General features: G+C 34.6%; 3 protein-coding genes across 4 annotated transcripts in view; all 3 read right to left on the reverse strand.

The window, feature by feature from the left end:
- The window catches only part of LOC123682573, a 386,250-nt gene that overhangs the window by 227,614 nt on the left and 136,917 nt on the right, over positions 1 to 21,719 (reverse strand). The gene's annotated exons all lie outside the window — the stretch shown is intronic.
- LOC123682582 (procathepsin L-like) lies at positions 379 to 17,782 on the reverse strand. Of its 2 annotated transcripts, XM_045621295.1 has the most exons (4): positions 17,571 to 17,782; positions 14,317 to 14,652; positions 11,248 to 11,817; positions 379 to 419 (listed from the first exon to the last, which is right to left on the reverse strand). In XM_045621295.1, the coding sequence occupies exons 1-3, from the start codon at positions 17,652 to 17,654 to the stop codon at positions 11,278 to 11,280; spliced, it is 960 nt and encodes a 319-aa protein (XP_045477251.1). In that variant the 5' UTR covers positions 17,655 to 17,782; the 3' UTR covers positions 379 to 419; positions 11,248 to 11,277. The 2 variants fall into 2 exon arrangements, with proteins under 2 accessions (XP_045477251.1, XP_045477250.1); XM_045621294.1 differs by lacking the exon at positions 379 to 419 and having other exon boundaries at positions 11,201 to 11,817.
- LOC123682577 (procathepsin L-like) lies at positions 3,221 to 5,729 on the reverse strand. The gene is made up of 3 exons (XM_045621287.1): positions 5,570 to 5,729; positions 5,124 to 5,459; positions 3,221 to 3,838 (listed from the first exon to the last, which is right to left on the reverse strand). The coding sequence occupies exons 1-3, from the start codon at positions 5,675 to 5,677 to the stop codon at positions 3,284 to 3,286; spliced, it is 999 nt and encodes a 332-aa protein (XP_045477243.1). The 5' UTR covers positions 5,678 to 5,729; the 3' UTR covers positions 3,221 to 3,283.

Raw genomic sequence — 21,719 nt, forward strand, 5'->3', positions numbered from 1 at the left:
CTTTGAATGACATTGTATGATATATCGTTGAATTCAGCGTTAAAAGTTATTTCGAAAAATGTCATAAAATAGGCAGGTCCGTATTGAAAAAAATGAGGTTGAGGGTGGTCCAGAGAGTACGAAACGTTGGATACAAAATCTGATTACGTCAAATTGAGGATAATTTACTGTCAAATAAAAAATTCCTGTGACAGTTTTTGATGATATTTGAAATGAAGTGGGAAAAAAAGAAAAATCAAAATGACATAATTTACTTTTCTTATGATATCTCGAAAACCGGCCCTGATAATCTCGATTTGTTTGAACTGTTTGATAATGCTTCTATGCATGCAACTTTTTCTCCATTTGACCGACCTTCTAACTCTTATGGTTTAAAAGTTACCAATACAATCCCATTGAAAAAGTGGCCACCCTGTATAACTGTGGAGAAACTCGTTTAACTGTAAAAAAAAAACCTTCTATCTAGCTGATGAACTCCGTAGTCGAATCGGATTTGAAAAATTATAAAGGAAAACCTCAGCTCAGCAATACAAACAAATAAAATTTCTGGAAGAATGCCAATTGTACAATCATAATATATGATCAATGTTACGTCGTTTCCTTTTCTGTAAATACTCATATTTTGTAAACATTTTCACCTGTAATACAAAGATGAATAGAATATTTTATATACCATGTGTCAATGGCCAATTGTCGAAATATGTTAATTCAAATAAAAAAAAATAGTAAGTTTAAATATAAATAGCATAAAATTAAGAATACACTTTGTCTTAAGCTTATAAAAATAATTAACAAGTAGTTTGAAATACCTCACATCGGTAGGTAGGATCTCAGCCATAATGTGGTAGGTTTTCAATTCTTTAAGGAACATATAATACTTTAAATTTATTTTAACGGAAAATGGGAAGACATGCTGGAGAATGTTATTGAGTAAGTTACATAAGGAAAAATTACATCAATTTCTAGATCTGTCATGCCTTGTAACTTTTATGTACCTGAAAGAATTCTATTGATATTTGTTATCACAACTACTTTGTCGATTTTATTTGAATTTTCTGACAAAAGTCATAAGATCTTTGAGAATTTTCTAAACAAACACTTCATTTCCTCCTTGAAGACAACAAAATGCTTGAGGATATAAGGCCATGAAATTATTTTAGAAAATTTGATTGCTATAGATTGAAGGATATGTTATTTCGTCACGATTACAAAAGGGTGTTGAATTATAGTTTATTTGAATCCTGTTATATGCCAATTTCACCTTACCTCTTAAACTAAAACTTTTCGTCCTAACCACATGAAATGAAACAAATCAGTTGGTGAACAGAGAACTTGGAAAAGGGATGTTGCCTATATTTTGAAATTGCTTTTAATTTGTAGATGAGCCCTATATAAACACGACAGAAAATATTTTCATGGAAAAATATAGAAAGTACCAATAAAAAATAGGTAAATAAAAAAGTTTTCAAAATATCCGCTGAAACGATCCATTCTGTCAAGGTATTTTGGTGACGTCACTGCATAAAAGAGTCACCACCATAGACAAACTAACTAGTTTATCTATGATCACAACGTGCTAACGGTCTATCAAACTGAACTAATATCAGCTGATATTTACTGCGTTCGGTATATGCCCACCGGTGCGTAGCGTGCGGTGTAAAGTGTAAACGGTTGATAGGTCACGTGACCACGGAGCAATAGGTGCGTTCTTGATTTGCCGAACGCTGACGGAGCTAACGGAGCTGATATCGAAGAATTTTTGAATGTGTTTTGTGAAAAGAAAAAAAGCAATTTCGTCGATTGAAATTATTGGAGACGGCCAGACTAGATTTAATTTGTCTCCTCGTGATATCAGGATGTATTCTACATAATTGTGTTCATCTTGAAAGTGTTGAAAGGAGATAATCCTGAGGATATTGTTGATGAACCACTTAATGAAAAAGTTGGAAATTTCGTAGACATCGAAAATATGTATCATCAATCAGGGAACCAATTAGAAGAGAGTAAAAGGAATTTTATAATCTATTCTTTGAAAATGGATGAAAGATTTCTTCGCTGAGATACAATTATGTATTTCGTAAAATAAACCTTTATTTTTAATAATAATATTATTTAATAATAATATTTGTTTCCTAAATGCCTTCAACATATACAAACATAAAAAAAAACTCTAAATATATAAAGAGATTTTGTATAATAAGCTTATAATTCATGAATATTGTATTTCCAAAATTCTCAGATTCGTGCATGATGTTCAAAGACAACCAATGCATGTATCTATTTTCAAACCAATCCTTAATTTCTAATTTTAAGTTTCAAAGCTTAATACGATCTACCGGATTTCAAGAGAAAATTAATATAATCAAAAAAGGCATCAATTGTAATATTTGTAATGCCCGGTTTAGTCTCCTCTTTAAAAATAAATTTATTTCTTATTGTGAAGCCTGCAATTTTCATTTGTATTGTCCTGAATATAAAACTTATTTGTGTTCACTATAACCTCTTGAAATAAAAATTCCTATCCCACAGAATTTGGCGTACTTCTTTTCTTCATTTTTATGTTAATATTATTGTAATATATGGTCCACAGTTCGCACCCTTTTCTCCGTCTACCTAGGCGGTGCGAAAGGTTATGCACCGGTGCATTAGGTTGACATTTACCGAACGCAGAAAAGTGCAGACGTTGCGAAAGGTGTGATTTGCCGAACGCTTAGGGAGCTTACGGTGGGAATTGTGCGAACGGTGTGACATATACCGAACGCAGTAATTGACGGTCAAGTCGGTTTGACTATATCTGACGTTCTAAACCATAGACAAACTAATCATATCTATATATAGTTTATCTATGGTTTAGAACGTCAGATGATATAATCAAACCGACTTGACTGTCAATATCAGCTGGTATTAGATCAGTTTGACAGACCGTTAGCATGTGGTGATAATATCATAGATAAACTAGTTAGTTTGTCTATGGATGTGACTTTTTTATGCAGTGACATTACCATAATACCGTGACAGAATGGAGCGTTTCAGCGGGAATTTTCCATGAAAATTTTTTTTTCTTGTTCATTGTGAATTGTGAAGATAGCAAAACTAATTGAACTTCTTGAATACCGAATAATGAATTGAGAGCAAAATAACTGATTGATAATTTTTTCAATTAACGGATAACTTCAAATAATTGTTTGGAAGTAATTGTAGAAATGATAGAAAAACAAAGTTTCAAACTAAAACAGAATTTCCTTTAATACCTATACATACTTCCAATAAAAAATATCACAATCTATAACACAGGGAAGGAAGCCATTGAGGCAATTCCACATGGGTTATATGTATTCATTCCCAACCTAAAGTATCCAGCTTCTCCCCAATTGGCTCCCCATGAGTTTTTGACGATATAGTAAGTTTCTCCATTTTCAGTTCCATATCCAACAGCAAGAACACCGTGGTTCAAAGATTGACTGTTGCAAGAGTAGTCGTTAAAAACACCCCCGCTATAGCTTTGTAAAGCGTTTGTAGCATCAATGGCAACAGAAACTGGACCGATCTCAGTAATTGCCTGTTGGAGAGCTGCATCGCTTCCAGAAGCAACGTTCATATAGCTTGAAAGTTTAGTGACAATTCTTGAAGAATCGGCTTGGCAATATGCACCCATAGCTATATAAGGATAGTCTTGTTCACTTTGGATTCCATTTTGAATAACGTAGCTGAAAGCTGCAGTCATAAGTCCTCCATTGCAACCATAATTTCCATAGGAAGTTGAGCAATCGATCAGATTCTGTTCGCTGAGGGATGTTAGGTAGCCATTCCTTCCAAGTTGTCCTTCGATGGCTCCAGTCTGAAATATTGAAACATTACTAAACAACGTAATGAAGAATTTAAAAATATTCTTTATCTCCAATTGAATTATTCGAGCTCATTCTGTAACTTCAAATCGAATAGAGATAGTATGGATCGAATAGATATCGAATAGAAATTTTCGTTATCTCCTATTGAATTATTCGAACCCAATCTGTAACTTCAAATCGAATAGAGATGGTATAAATCGAATAGGTATCGAATTTAAATTTTCATTATCTTCAATTGAATTATTCAACCCTAAAAATCACAAATGAAAATTATCCAATTGATCCATTTTCCATATGGGAAATCCATTGCTCATTAACAAAAAATCATCATTATTTGATGTTTTAGTGTTTGTTTGACATTTCTGAACATCCTTCCTTCATCGTATCATACATCATTTTGAAGGGAAAACAATAACGAATTCAACGAAGTAATGATATATCGGGTGTTCCATTAAAAAAAATATAGGTTTGTGTTGAATCATCAAAATCATACCCCGAAAAAAAAATTGAGTACGCCACTGGATTCTACGCAGAATTCTGATTCAGATGTAGTTTTTACCTCAGCATTATTCCTAATAACTTCGGAGATAAAGGAGGGGTCCGAAAAGTATCAATTTCCAAAATCGCCCTGTATCTCTTGAACGGAAACAGTTATGCAAAATCTGATTAGACCAACTTGAGTTTCACAAAAAAGTAGGACAGGAACGTGAAAATTGCAAGGCTCTATCTTAAATAACAAGCGAGAAACCTGGCTGTCTCACCCAAAATGGGATGCACTGTACAAAGATCGATTATTTTTTTCACGAAATTATAGTTTTAGCCCTGTTGTAATGATTTTTGGTAGTTTTTTTTTTCACAAATATTTGAAACATGTATGAGTGCTTTGTACATTTTACATATTATCAATTCTCTTTCAAAAAACGAAAAGTTACCAATTTTTCTTTTCGTTAGCATATAACAAATATTTACTTTCCACAATTAGATTATTGTTTATGAAAATAATGTGAGAACCCCATAAAAATCGGTAATTCGTAAAAAGAAATTTCTCTAATTTCGTTTTTATCTGACCAGCCATGAGGTGTAGTTCACTCTCAAAATCTGGAAATGAGGATAATTTTTATTTATTAAATTTTTGGGTTCTACATGATCTCAAAACTTATATTGTGAAGATTTCTTGCCCATTTGTATAGATTTCGATAGGTTATATTGGAAAAATTGAATAAAAATGAAAAATTAATGATAAAAAAAATGTGAAGTTGTAAAAAGTTTACTCACAGCACTAAAAGACCAGCATGATCCACACTGTCCTTGATTTTTAACAGGAGTAACAACTCCAGCTGACCTCCAGTCGACTGATCCAACGTTGGAGAAGCTTTTGCTTGCATTGTAGATTTCACCAACAATGACAGGTTTGTTGAGCACACCTTTGTTCACGTATTGCATGAATTCTTCCTTAGTCCAATCAGTGAATTGGTTGATGCCTTTAGTGTACGTAGATTTTCCTTGTTCGAAAAGGGCATTGTGTACTTCAATTTCCTCTAAATTTTCTTTGAATATTGCCAAACGTTTACGGGCTTCAACTGGTGATCGGTACGATTTTCCAAATTCCACCTGATGATAAAAAAACAAATTATATTTTCATTTCATTCCTTATGAAGTATAAAATCAAAATACAAGTAGAAGGGAGAATAAATTGATTGTTTTAATTGAGTAGTACTCACCTGGTAACTTTCCCATTTTTGCAGAACTTCTTCGTCGCTGATGGCGTTAACACAACCAATCACAACTAAACAAATAAGAGCTAAAACCTTCATTATAGCTATCCACATAAACTCGGATGAAAAACGTAAAATTTTTCGAATTTGACGTGTTGTTTACTGAATTCGCTTTATATACCTACCAAAATAACGTTAAGGATTAGATTGAGTACTTCTCAGTTTATAAGATTTCATTATGATTCTAATTTTCGATAAGAAAATCATTTTATTATTAGATTAATTTTTTCGATAGGTTGGTCCTTATGTATAGATAATGAAAATATTTTGGATTGATTTCATTATCACTTTTCTTATTTTGCATAAAAGTATAGGTATGGATTCATTAATGTTCATAATTTCTTGTAGATCATCTTCAGATCTAGGGGAATTTTTCACCTCAATTCAGATTGCCGCTCAAAATGAGTACGTATTTTGAATAGAGATGAAGATAGGTTTAATATTATTTTCCTTCTAGGCCTATGTCAAACCTGTAAGAAGTTCAATCTTGTGCGAATGAAGAGAACTGTGTAGATTTTACATCCAATGGTATTTTATGCACCAATATATTAATTTTGAATGAAAAAACATAGTTACTTGAACAGAGTGATTCCCGGCGATGGCCTTCTACACGTTTATGAAAATTAATGATAATTTGGTGCTGAAAATTTGCATCTTTGGGTTTGAGACAGTTATCTTTCTGCCTTGAATAATTTCAGATAACTTCCGGTTATACCGGAAACATACTACTGCTTTCCCCATTTCGAATAACACACTTAGTATACCTATTATTGCATAGCTTATTATTTGATGACAATTTGAGCAATATGCCACAACTTAGTTGTAAACTCAAAGGTTCATAAGTCAAAGAGGTTAATATTAAAAAAAAAATTGACGATGAGGACATTTTTATGATTACTGCTTCAGAAAAAAACCTTTTTCATTTTCGATTTTGTCAATACGTAGTATTATAACACTTTTTTGCGGTTTGGTCAAAGATTTACAGGGAGTTTGTTTTTGAGACTTGGACAAATCGAATTCATCAGAACTCACGATTTTGGAATTACAACAAATATGTTTAATTCTTTAAGTCAACTCTACGTTGAAGAAAAGGGATGGTTACTTAAGCAAACCCTATGCTCAAAAGGATAGGGTAAGTATGAGGAGCCTATTGGAGGAATTTGAATGTATTGGCTCCATTCTGAAATCAGTTCTTCTCGATCAATTCTAGTGATCAATAGTTTTTCTTTCGTTTGATTTTCTACTCTCGATCGCTATGCAAAGCAAAACACGCAATTTGACCCAAGAGGAATGTGCCCAAGCGGTAGTTTTGCGAGAAGAAGGGTGGACAAACACAAGAATTGCAGAAAGGTTTTGAGTTTCCCATATAAGTGTGTCCAGAATGTTGCAGCGATTCAGGGAGACAGGTATGAATGTCCGAAGACCAGGACAGGGTAGATCACGGGTAACAATTGCCATTCAAGAACGTTACTTGAGAGTTTCTTCGTTGAGACAACGGTTTGCAACCGCTCGCCCCCTTCAAAATCCGCTTGAGCCAACTCATGGGGTGCAAATAAGCACTCAGACAATAAGAAATCGCCTCAGAGAATATGATTTAAGGCCTCGTGTCGCGGCAAGAGGCCCAGCTCTTACCCCAGCCCATCGAAGGACGCGTTTGGATTTTGCGAGAGAGCATATCCATTGGGAAGAAGCTGATTGGGAAAGAGTTCTCTTCACAGATGAATCTAGATTCTGCCTCTACCATTGTGATCGACGTTCCCTTGTATACAGACGTCCACAGGAAATATATGCTTAGTGCAATTTCCTGAGTACTAATGGTTTCGGGGGAGGATCGATTATGGTATGGGGTGGAATATCTTTGACTGCTCGCACAGAACTACTGGTCGTTGATAATGGAGCTATGAATGCTGATAGGTATAAAAGGAACATTCTTGAAGAGCATGTAGTGCCATTTGCCCCATATATTGGTGAAAATATCATTTTTATGGACGATAATGCCAGACCCCATCGTGCGCGCATCGTTCAGGAGTACCTTGAAGAGGTTGAAGTCTCTCGAATGGAATGGCCAGCAAGAAGTCCAGATCTCAATCCGATTAAGCAGGTTTGGGACAACCTCAGTAGAAGGCTGAGAATTTCAGAAAATCATCAAGCTACTCTTAATGACTTAGGAATCCAACTCAGAGAAATCTGGGAAGGAATAGATCAGAACATTTTAAGATCACTCATTTTGAGTATGAACCGTCGTTGCCGAGCTGTAATTAACGCAAGCGGTGGAAACACCAAGTATTAAATCACTTATCAGCATGACAGCGAGGGTAGGTTCGGTCAATCGGTATACAGTTGAAGGAATGGTTAATTAATACTCTCCAGACTAATCAAAGGGTATTTATTTCTTACTGCACACTGTACTGATCACAGATGAAAACTCACATGATGTAATTCAAGAATGTGAGCATCAAATGAATGAATTACAGACTACTACTGAATAAGATCATTACTATTTTATGTATCTAGCGACATGATATATATTTACTATTTATATTGTATATTCACAACAACCTTGCGAGTTGATAAATACAACACGATCGACAAGGGTAAACATAGTAAATATATTTATATTTTAAGATGGTGTTTGGTTATACGGACCTTGTCGTCTCAAGTATGAAAATATACAGGTTCTTCATACTGATACATACTACAGTATTTTGAAAATTGTTTATTTCTCTTCTTTCGCATAAGATTCGGTGAAATCCTGAATTTTTCTTCCATTTAATGTGTCTTGTTCTGTTCAAAACCTTCCCGAGACAACATAAAAAATAAGTTATAAAGTCAATGTAGAGTTAACTTTCATTAAAATTGAGATTTTCAGAATGTCCGTTAATTTTTTTGCGCAGTGTAATGTAATGTAATGAGGGCATTGAATTTTAATGAACGTTCCTGCCATCGAAGAAATTATCTAATGATGCTGTAATATACTAGGTGTGCTATTATATAATTCTGAATGCCAATTGTATCTCTTGAACTTCAACGCCCAGTATCTCGAAAACGAAGCTACTCCGGAAAAATGTTCGTAGGATTTCTTTTTCTTAAAACGAATCACCTTCCGAAGTTTCGTACCATAGTTAGGAATCACCCTGAAATTTTATCTCGGCATATATACAATTTTTCAATCTAATCGTTTTACCAATAATTTTCGAGGTCAAGAGCTGCCACTCTTCCTGAATAGGTCGTTGAGAACGCAAGCCCTAGACCCACTTCTGAATGAAGAGGACGAACGCCAATGCTGGAAAACTTGCACTCCAAACTCAGCCGCAACTGGAAAGGGTTTCAGCTTTACACTTGCTACCGCTGTCCTGTCCTGGACCTAGGATATCCCAATAAGCACGAAATCGTGGTCTGGCCTGGAGTCTCCACAGTTTATTTCGATGTTCTCTCGGGATACCCTGACCAACACTTCGAACAGTTTGTTTGGAAACGTTAATTGATCCAATTATTATTTTCATGTGATTATTTTTATTCAACCGACGCACATAGGTCAATTTTAACCATCTACGAGGCCAAAATTGGATTTTAAAAACTAACGATAATCATTTAAAACAAATTAACGTCGATTAGAAAACATTCCAGGTAATCCTAAATCACTTAACCTTTGTTGAAACATTAATAAAAAAAACAATAATAGAGCATAAAGAATTGAAAAAAAAAATTTCATTTTTTACCCTCTCGGAGATACAAGGTGAGTTAGGAGGAACTGAGCAGGTATTCTCTGATTTTGTTCCTGAATCTGTGATCATTAAGTTGTTTCAATTCAGATATAACATTGTACCGGGTTTTTCACCATAATTTGACCTCCCCTTTAACTTTGTAACTAAAAGAGGTACCTACAAAAAAATGTTTCTCACAAAAGTTTCACGGAATCAACTAGTGTTTTTTAAAATGATTTCACAAAACAAAATATATATAGAGTGAGCAACATATTGATAGCAACTTCATTTTTTCAAATGGAACACCCTGTATATTTCTCTATATTTATTTAGCTCTTTTTCCCCTGATTTCAAATATATAACATATGTTTGGCCTATCTCTCTTATTCTGAGTACCACAGAGTTTCAAATTTTAAGAACCACCTGGCATGCTCAGTAATCAGTTTCAAGTGGTAGGCTGCGATAACTAAAAATGTCCTTTTTTGAGTTATCTCGTTGGCAACGATATGACATATAGTCAAATTGCCAACGAGATAACTCAAAAAAGGGCATTTTAAAAACCACCTGGCTTACTCAGTAATCAGTTTTCAAGTGGTAGGCTGCGATAACTCAAAATGCTCTTTTTTGAGTTATCTCGTTAGCAATTTGACTATATGTCATATCGTTGCCAACGAGATAACTCAAAAAATGGCATTTTGAGTTATCGCAGCCTACCACTTGAAAACTGAATACTGAGCAAGCCAGGTGGTTCTTAAAATTCGAAACTCTGTGGTACTCAGAATAAGAGAGATAGGCCAAACATATGTCATATATTCGAAATCAGGGGAAAAAGATCTAGTCAAATATAGAAAAATATACAGGGTGTTCCATTTGAAAAAATGAAGTTGCAATCAATATGTTGCCCACTCTGTATATATTTCGTTTTGTGAAATCACTTTAAAAAACACTAGTCGATTTCGTAAAACTTTTGTAGAAAACATTTTTTTGTACCTCTTTTAGTAACAAAGTTAAAGGGGGGGTCAAATTATGGTGAAAAACCCGGTACAATTTACAGATGTTGTATCTAAAACTCCTTTGAAATGTTGAGGTTCTATGATGAAGATATGTAAGCAAATTTCTATACCTGATATTAACATTGTGAACATCAGCTTTGTATAATTGTATTGCAACTTATTGAAGAGATAAGGTGGTCTTCTCTTCACAACTATTTTATGAAAAGTACAGAGAGCATGATAGTTCAAACGAAGTCTCATAGGAAGCCAATTCAACTCTACCAGCTTATAAGATACATGTTCAAATTTTTTAATCCCGAAGATAAATCTTATACAGTTGTTCTGTACCCGTTGAATTCGACCAAGAGAGTCCTGGTCCAAGCAAAAGCTATACACAGGGGAGCAGTAATTGAACTTTGATAATACCAGACTCTCACACAGAAGTTTTTTAGTATGGATAGGTAAATACGATCTATGCGGATATAAGATTCTTAACGCTCCATAGGCTCTACCAACGGTATTCTCTACATGCTCGCGAAACCTCAGCGACTCATCCATAATCAACCCCAAATTACGTGCACTATCAACGAAAGTAACAATATCATTCGCAACCACGATTTTGAGATTATCCTTAACGAGTTGTCTACTGTTTTTGGAGCCGAATGCAAGAGCAAATGATTTTTTTGCGTTTAAAGACAGGCCATGTCTCCTAGCAATGTCCCATAACCGATGTAAATCCTCGTTGATTCGGATGGTTGCATTATTTAGCTCATCAGTGAAGAAATCGATGAAGAGCTGAAAGTCGTGTTTAAATTTCTTAAAACTAATCACAAGTGATATCTAGCCTAGCCATATTTTTTCCCAGAACAAAAAAACAAATACAGGTGAAAAAACTATAATTATTGTTCTATAAAATTCGATATATACATCAAGACATATTTCTATAAATAGAATTGATTTAGAGCCTAGGAAACGAAGCCAGCGTCGCTACTGCGCATTGGTTGTTTTTATTCCTAGCTAATCTAAAGTAACCTTTTTCTCCCCACTGTTCACCCCATGAGTTCTTAATGATGTAATAGTCCTTGTTGTCTTCTTTTCCATAACCAATAATGAGTACCCAGTGTTTCATGGAATCGTTTCTACATAGATCGTCATCTAGAATTCCTCCCTTATATCTTTGCAGTTTTTCTGTAGCATCTATGCCGACAGATACAGCTCCACCCACAGCTATAGCTTCTTGAAGGGCTTTTTCATCCCCTGATGGTATTTTGATGATTCCGGAAATTCTTATACCCGAATCACTGAACCTGCACGAACCTTCTGTACCGATGAAAGGATAAGAATAATCAGTCATAATCCCTGTTCTAGAGACATAATAGAAGGCTTGATCTACTGATCCTCCCCTGCATCCATAATTAGCTGCACAGTCTATAATATTCTGTTCGCTGAGGTTAAGGATATTACCTCTCATTCCTAATTGGCACTCTATGGCTCCAACCTGCAATGTTATTGAAAATTGGTGACTTGGTGAGTTAACACTTTTTGGAGAGAGCGTTTCGTGTGTTTGTGTGTATATAGACTTATAATGGGTGTTTTTTTTCGAGGTATATAACTTTAAGTTGGCATTACTGTTCAAGATGGCGACCGATTTAACAACTGTCAAGTGATTTATTCTCAGTTTGGTTTGGCAATTCATCATGAATGGACTCAGGCCTGAACAATGCTTGCAAATAGTGCAATTTCATTTCGAAGATAATGGTTCTGTGCGGAATACTTATCGCGCACTACGTCCATTTTATTTTGTTTAGCGATAAAGTGCACTTCTGGTTGAATGGCTGCGTCAACAAACAAAACTGCCGCATTTGGAGTGAAGCTAATCCTGAAGTGTATGTCGAAACACCGTTACATCCAGAAAAACTGACTGTTTGGTGCGCTTTATGGGCTGGTGGAATCATTGGTCCGTACTGCTTCAAAAACGATGATGGCCAGAACGTTACAGTCAATGGTGATCGGTATAGAGCCATGATTACTAACTTTTTCATTCCTGAAATGAACAACCATGATGTCCAGGAGCTGTGGTTCCAACAAGACGGCGCAACATGTCACACAGCTCGTGCCACAATCGATTTATTGAAAGACACGTTTGGTGACCGCCTAATTTCACGTTTTGGACCTGTGAATTGGCCTCCAAGATCTTGTGATTTAACACCGCTAGACTACTTTGTGTGGGGCTATGTAAAGTCATTGGTCTATGCGGATAAGCCACAAACCCTTGACCATTTGGAAGACAACATTCGCCGTGTTATTGCCGATATGGGGCTACAAATGTTGGAAAAAGTCATCGAAAATTGGACGTCCAGATTGGACTACACCCGAGCCAGCCGTGGCGGTCATATGCCAGAAATCATATTTAAAATGTAATGCCACAAGATTATTTTGCGGATAAATAAAATTCATGTCAATCGAATAATCCATCGTTGTTTTATTGCAATTCAAAGTTCTATAGCTCTAAAAAACACCCTTTATAAAACATTCCACCCGACTATTTTGGTATGTAGGTATGAGTTTTTTCAGAATACGTCCAGACAGATCGATTATTATACAGGGTGTTCCTTAATTGAAGATATAAAAAAGATGACAGATTCCTCGGATCAATTCAAGAAAAAAAATCCTGTGAATATAGGCCCACAAACGCTTTGCTTTCGAAGATACAGGGTATTAAAAAAACCAATGATTTGTTTTTCAAGTTTGGTTCAGATAGCACCTTCACTTCCCAAGATATTCAACTCGAATTCGACATACATATTCCATTTTTTGGTTTTTGGTTTTGGTAATTCTGTTGGATCTGCTACAGTTTTCTAGAAAAAAACTCTCTAGTAAACCTCAGAAAAATCCGAATTATTGTAACGATCCAGGTAGAAAGCTGTGATGAATAAATTAATTATATGTTTTGGTACTTATGTACCAAATCTATAGCTAAGATCAATAAAGTTTCGGTAAATCGTCCCAATCAATTCTGTAATCATCACAAAAAAGTAGGACTACAAAAACAGCCTGTAACTTTAAAACGAAGCGTTTGCTGGCCCATTGTAATTGGATCTTGCATTATCAAAATGATTCAAGAAATTTTTCATTCTCATAAATATTGGAATACAACAATAGCACATACTTCGTATTTTTCATTAATAACAACAAAAACATTAACATTTTGTAAAGTATAAATTGCAACCAAAACACATACAATGTAATTCAAAAAACGAAGAAACATTCGAAGCAAGTGTTCAAACTCATTTATTATCTTATTATTTCTCGGTTTTTCAAAACAAAAAATTTATCTACTTATCATATGTGACGTTTGTACAAATATGGGTGGAGGCTTTTCATTTTCAGAAGGATAAATAAATAACGTAAACGAAGGCACTGAATATTAATGTTTTTGTTGTTATTAACACAAACATAAACATTATTATTTTGTTTTTCCAAAACAAGAAGACACAAAATATAAATGTTTTCCTCGATAACAACCAAAACATTAATATTTTGTGTCTTCTTTCTTTTTATTTGTTTGTACAAACTTCACATAAGAGAAGTAGATGAATTTTTTTGTTTTAAAAAACCGAGATATAATAAGAAAATAAATAATTTTGAACACTTGCTTTAAATGTTTCTTCGTTTTTTGAATTTGTTGCAATTCACACTTCACATAATGTTGATGTTTCTGTTGTTATTAATGAAAAATACCAAGTATGTACTATCGTTGTATTCCAAATAGAATGACAATATACTGTGGGTGCCACTTGAAAATAAAAAGTTAGGGGTAGCTACCACAGGGCTGTCAAATGTAAGAACTTTTTTATAAATCAATGGAAAGGTACTTTGATGTTATTCAAAGCAAACTTTTCATTTTTTAAATATCTTGTAAAATGAGCTAGATATTGCCTGTATAAGATAACTTGGGACACCCCGTATTATATGAACTTCGAAGCTAAATACTCACAGCACTGAAAGCCCAGCTACCTCCACACATCTCCTGGTTCTTCACAGAAGTTATAGCGTATCGATCTCTCCAATCCACATGTTCGGGAATTTGAAAATCCTTGGATTTTTTGAAGTATTCTCCATAAATTTTATCTCCCATTGAGAATCCCTTGTTCAAGTAGTGGAAGAATTCTGTTGTATTCCAATCCGAAAATTGATTTACACCTTCCATGTGGCTAGACTTTCCTTTTTCAAATAGAACGTTGTTCTCTTCTATTTTTTTCAAGTTTTCTTTGAATATAGAATATCGCTGGTCTTTTTCACTAGCTGATTCATAATTTTTGTCGTATTTTTTCTAAAAAATTCGGCAATATTGGATGTTTGAACGCTGCCATAATTCATAAAATATATATTTATTATGGTAATGAGTATGAATTATTATAGTATATCCAAAGTCACTTGGAGGAAGCCTGCATATTTCAATTATACAAGGGTTGTCCAAGTTTTCAGAAATTCCTTTGGAGTTTATGAAAATATTGCTATCAATACTCTCAAATAAACCTAATGTTCCGATTTGTTTGATCTTATTGGCTGAATATTTCCCCTCGTATTCCCCTTTCCACTTTGAGAGCGTTTTTGGTTACACTCATTGGCTGCATCTATCACTTCTTAATTACTTTCCAATAGTTCGCATAGACCAGTGTGGTCCATAGGGGTATTATTGAAATGCATTTTTACGTAGTTTTAGTTCGTTGTGTGACTGATGCTTTTAATGATTTCGACTATGATGTTTGGCACAATTCTATGGCTTATGTAAAAAAAGATGAATATGTCGCAATCAAATCTATTCCTCTGTTTACTTTCAAAGTCGGAATTCATATATGACGGGTTCTGAAGAGAATGATTTCTCATCCTAAATATCTTCATTCCACTGAAGGAAGAATTGATTAAAATGAGAAAAACCAACAAAATTTTCATTACATTTTCTGATTTCAGCAATGTCATTACTGATTTGAGAAATCATGTAGAAAAGGCATATGATGCTGAGGCTCTTAGTACGTCAAATTAGCAGCTACGTAGCCGGATCGAAAAATCAATCAAGTATTTTATAGAAAATAGAAATATTTCACCATTTCCTGCCATCAGTCAGAACAGTTTTAATAATAGGTTACATATATCTTTGAATACTTATTTTGATTCTGAATACGAAAAATTTAAGAGTTATATACTACTATAATAATAATAAATAAAATATACTAATATAATAATATAATACTACAACTTCTAACTGAGAGGAGTAGTCTAGGACTCGGTCTATGACTTCCGGAAAACATAGAAACTAAAATCGAAGTTTGGATAACTAAATTTGACATTTCATGAAATGTCATTAATTATTCGTAATTGAAAATTTTATTGGTTTATGGATTTTCAACCATCTTAACGAAAAATTCATTACAATTCGTGAAATTTCAACTTTTTAGTTTCTTTTTATGTTTTCTGGAAGTCATAGACTACTCCATTCAATGAGAAATTGCAGTTTTCCTTAGTTCAAGTTCTTCCTCGATAACTCTTTAAGTATAGGATTTTCTTGAGACCCCTCTCTTTTTATATCTACGTAAATTTGACTGAATGAATAAAAAATAAAGACTTTTCCAAAAAACTTTTCATGAGATATCTATAGGAATCTCTTTAACTTATGAACCGTTGAGCTTATACTCAAGTATTGCCATATTGCTGAAATTATCATCAACCAAGCTATCTGATAATGCAATAATATACTGGGTGTGCCGTTTGAAATAAGAAAGTAGTAATCTGTTTCCAATATAAAAAGAAATTGTTTAAATTTTCAGCACAAAATTATTATTAGTTTTCCATAAACAATAGGCCATCGCGGTGAATCACCCTGTACATCATTATCATTTAGCCTTCTGCTTCCACTGAGGGTCATATATTTCGCCTTACAATAACGAAGAAATAAAATTCAATTCGGCAACGTAGCTGCTAATTTGACGTAGAAAATTCGATGTCATTCATGGATCTCAAGGTCATGCACCTATTCTACCCTAGTTTGTCTTATCTTCAGACAGAACATTTCCGAATTCATCTCAAACATTTTCGTGCTCTTATAATTCTATGCAACGATCAGTTCATCATCGTTGATAACGTTCCTTGATAGTATATTACAGGTCGAGAATAAAGAATAATCAAATTATAACACCGTAGAAATACATAGAATCATTTTTGATGTAACAGCAAAAGCTACTCACGTCACAAATTTTCTGAAAGAATCGACATCTGAGTCCCATACATACGCAAAAATATTATTTTCAACTCAAGGCAAGGGTTTGAAAAGCTTATGGTTTATGACTGTTTTGCAATTATCTCTGGCCAAGGGTTTTTATAGACTAGTTCAAGTGACTTTGGATATACTATACACAGACAAGAATTTTTGTTGTTGAAATATTGAATAATTCCAATTGGCTTATTCATAATTCATAAAAGGACATCTAATATGGTTTTGATTGAATGAGAAATACAAAAGAAGTAAGAAATAGATGAATTATTTTGACCCAAATTATGTACCTACTGCCCAGGTTTCAGAAGTGAGTTCAACATTCCCAAGATCTTTAATTCAGTAATTCAATATAAGTTTTTTGTTCAATCAGAAATGGGTATACTTACATTTCTGAAAAAATAAAATACAAACTTCTCTCAATAATGGTTAGAAGGTACATAAATATGAATGCATTTCCAGTTTTCATATCCATCTTGATTCATGATTATTATCTAATTCAGCGGAAAATTATGGAAATATTCAATTTGTTATTCAATGTCATCGCTTCTTGTTATTATTTTCAATCAATGAAAGTAATTATTGTAACATCCTTTGTTCTATTCATATTAAAAATTTTTTTTTCGTTATTTCAATCAAGCTTATCCAAAAAAATCAGAGAAAATAGTAGAAAAAACAAAATTTTCAAGTGATAATGATTAATGTTCTTGTAATTGATTCGATCTGATTCAAAACAATAACGAATGTCAATGATATCTAATTTAAGGTTGAATGTTTCCACAATTGAGTCTGAATTGAATGATAATCATAATACAAGACAACAGAAATATGCAAAATAAGCCAATTGAATAATAGATAAAGCTTTTCCCAGAACCTAGATCAGATAGACGAAATATTTTTAGAGTAGGGGATTAAGAAATATCTGTTGAAAACTCGTAGGTATCAAAAAGAGCATTCATTTGTTTACGTTTTAGACGTACCTGGTATTCCATCCATTCCTTTTCGACATCTTTTGCTTGAACACTGATTATAAATATGGTACAACAAAGTAAAATACTCTTCATATTTAATTAATGCGAATATAACCAATGATTGGCAATAGTTGAGCTACTTTGTATTTATATTTTCACACTACCGCACGATCAGTAATAAATATAGTTCGTATTTTATTTGTACCAAAAAGATTACATCGACTGGGTCGATGTTTGGTGACATAGCAATTTGCAATGTTTGTTTTTTAGATAAACCATGATGAATTGGAGAATCATATTTCGAAATCGGGTAACATAATTGCATTTGAATGTTCTGTGGTTATTTTTATTGTCCTCATTTTCATTTCCATTAGCTATTGATTGAAATTTTTTTTTACATAATTTGAAGATGGCATTCTACTGAATAAAGTCGAAAGAATATCATAAAACAACCCTATAAAGCAAGCATTGAAGCTGACTGAAAAGCTATAACTTCCGTTTGAAAAAATGTGATTATTGTAGGTTTCAATCATGATGTGTCTCACGTATCACTCTATTTATGCTTTGGAAACTGTGGAATTCTTTCTCTAATTTTGTTGCTTATCCATTCATTCTGCCACATTTTGTAGAACTACATCGTGCGAGAATATCTCAGATTCGCACAGATTTCATAGTAATATTTTATTATATTCTGTTGGTACTCAGAACTCTACTGCCACGAATTTATATATTATCTGCCAAGTTGTCATAGGAAGAACAGTTCTCCCAACCCCATTTTTCAATGCAAAAATCACTAAACAATATTTATGGAAATATTCCATTAATTTCAATAAAAACCAGTGGATTAAAAAGAACTCGTTTTTGAATTTTGAACTTGTGGGAGCATATCAATGCTTGTGAAGGGTGTTTTTTTAGAGCTATAGAACTTTAAATTGCAATAAAACAACGATGGATTATTCGATTGACATGAATTTAATTTATCCGCAAGATAATCTGGTGTCATTACATTTTAAATGTGATTTCTGGCATATGACCGCCACGGCTGGCTCGGATGTAGTCCAATCTGGACGTGCAATTTTCGATGACTTTTTCCAACATTTGTGGCCGTATATCGGCAATAACACGGCGAATGTTGTATTCCAAATGGTCAAGGGTTTGTGGCTTATCCGCATAGACCAATGACTTTACATAGCCCCACAGAAAGTAGTCTAGCGGTGTTGAATCACAAGATTTTGGAGGCCAATTCACAGGACCAAAACGTGAAATTAGGCGGTCACCAAACGTGTCTTTCAATAAATCGATTGTGGCACGAGCTGTGTGACATGTTGCGCCGTCTTGTTGGAACCACAGCTCCTGGACATCATGGTTGTTCAATTCAGGAATGAAATAGTTAGTAATCATGGCTCTTTACCGATCAACATTGACTGTAACGTTCTGGCCATCATCGTTTTCGAAGAAGTACGGACCAATGATTCCACCAGCCCATAAAGCGCACCGAACAGTCAGTTCTTCTGGATGTAACGGTGTTTCGACATACACTTGAGGATTAGCTTCACTCCAAATGCGGCAGGTTTGTTTGTTGACGTAGCCATTCAACCAGAAGTGCGCTTCATCGCTAAACAAAATTCGCTTATGAAAATCGGGAACAACGGCAATCTCATTTTGGGCCATTCGACGTATCTACGCCTCACTTGATGATCGTTTTATGAATTGCCGAACCAAACTGAGAATAAATCACTTGACAGCTGCTAAATCGGTCGCCATCTTGAACAGTAATGCCAACTTAAAGTTATATACCTCGAAAAAAAACACCCTTTATAATATAAAGCTCCATGGAAACAATGAGCTAGGCCTACAGAATTCAAAATAATCAAAGAAAAATATATAGAATAGAGACACATTCAAAAGGATATTACATTCCGAAGAATTGCTTCAAACAGATATGATTCTCGAAGACATCAACATCATATCGAAAAAAGAAAGCAATAAATCGAAAAGATTTCGATCAGATTCGAATTCAATAGCTCTCGTTCTGGAGATCAGTCTAGGTCTAAATTCTTCATTATCATACAATCGAAAACTCTCCAGATAAGACATTTGCGTCAAAATGTGATGAGACAATCAATTTCATTTGAGGTAAGTACTGCTAATATCGTCGCTTAAATTAGGAATCATCGATGAAATATTATCTGATAATGAAAGTATACACAGGAGATTGAATCCATAGGTCACTAACTCAAGTGGCCAAGCCTATAAATATCTTTTCAGTTGTTTTCGAAAGAAATCGTCGATATTAATCAAAACAAGTTTTAAATTTTATATGTTTTCACTTCCAAAAATATTGTGTTAACAATTTGGGGATAACATTGTTTGGAACTTCATTACAGTTTGGAACTTCAAGTTCATCATCAGACACTGAAGATTCTACGTAGTTTTCATAAGAATTCATGTATCATGAATACAGAAAACAGAACGGTGATAACAAAACTAAAATAAAAGCTATAAAATATCGTACAGATGGATAATACATTTACATTTTTTACATTTATGAAAAATGTGTGAAATTTCAGGAATTATTCGAATACGTTGAATATTATAGAATAACACAGTTCAGTTTGTTCATTTATAATTTCGAAACTAGTTCTAATAACTAGTTTTTGATGTTCGGTGGATTCTTAATATAATGCTCCTCAAGAATTAGGGATATCGCATTCAATCGTCTTGAAAAGTATGTAATCTTCGAGAAAATCACTCTAAAATAATTTAAAACTCAATAACAACTTGAATCGATCCAATGAAAATCAGTATGAGACATTTCCTCAATCTGGTCGCCTTTTTTCTGGAGTTTGGTTCTTTGCATATGCTTCATGAATGTTCTTATTTTGAAATGGAGTCAGTTTATCAACGGCTTCGATTTGAAACGAGTTTTCTGAAAATGCCAAGCCGTGAATTAACAAACGCTGAGGCTAATAGGGCTATCGGAATGCTACAGGGTGGCCTAACTCAGGTTGTTGTAGCGAAAAGGCTCCAAGTCAGCCAAAGTGTGATATCTCGATTTTGGAATAGGTTCAGGGAGACAGGTCCGTGTAGGAAAGACCAAGGCTTGGTGGACGACGAAAACAATACCTGCTCAGTTTCATCACCGTTTCGGTGAGAAGAAACCCTACATCTACGTGTAGAATGCTACGGAATCTCTTCAAAATGCAGATGGGGTCCAAGTTTCCATCGAAACCATCAGACGACGTTTGAGAGAGGTGATGGTTCTAGACGTCCATTAAGAGGAGTTCCATTAACACCTGACCATAAGCGTCAAAGACTGGAATGGACAAGGCAACATATCAATTGGAACGATCATTGGCGTAGTGTCCCTTTTACTGATGAATCCAGATATGGACGATTCTCAGATTCTCGAAGAATAAGGGTATGGACAATCCCACGCATACCCCGTAATCGTCGATATGTCCAAGAAGTCCATCTATTCCGAGGTGATAGTGTTATGGTATGGGCCGGGATATGTTTCAACGGGCGCACATATCTACACATTTGTCCTGGAAATATGACCGCCTTGCGCCTGGGAATATTGACCGCTTTGCGACCTTCAGGTTTTTTCATGCAAATTTGATGGAACTTCTGTATCTGTTAAGAAAATCCTATCATTATCGTCCAATTAGTCTGGTTCCGATTGTGGCAAAGGTGTGCGAGAAGATCATCTTGAGTGGTGTCCTTGAGTTTGCAATTGGCGGTAACCTTATTCCCGAATGTCAACACGGCTTCCTTCCTGGTAGATCAGTCATTACTAACCTCCTTGAATGCGTAAACTCTTGGTCTGAGTCCCTTGATAAAGGCTGTCCAGTCGACATTGTTTATCTGGATTTTTCTCGGGCATTTGACCGTGTACCACATGATCTTCTCTTACATAAACTCGAACATCTTGGGGTCCGCGGCCGCCTGCTTTCTTGGATTGAAGCATTTCTTACCGATCGAACCTTCCAGGTTCGAGTCGATAAATCTCTCTCTTCGGCGAGACCTGTTGGAAGTGGAGTTCCACAGGGTTCTGTTTTGGGTCCACTACTTTTTCTCCTCTACATCTCTGATTTACCCAAGATCTTCAACTCTCAGTGTTCCCAATTTGCCGACGATACCAAATTATTCGGTAAC

Source organism: Harmonia axyridis, chromosome 6 (assembly GCF_914767665.1).
Source record: "Harmonia axyridis chromosome 6, icHarAxyr1.1, whole genome shotgun sequence".
Classification (NCBI taxonomy): domain Eukaryota; kingdom Metazoa; phylum Arthropoda; class Insecta; order Coleoptera; family Coccinellidae; genus Harmonia; species Harmonia axyridis.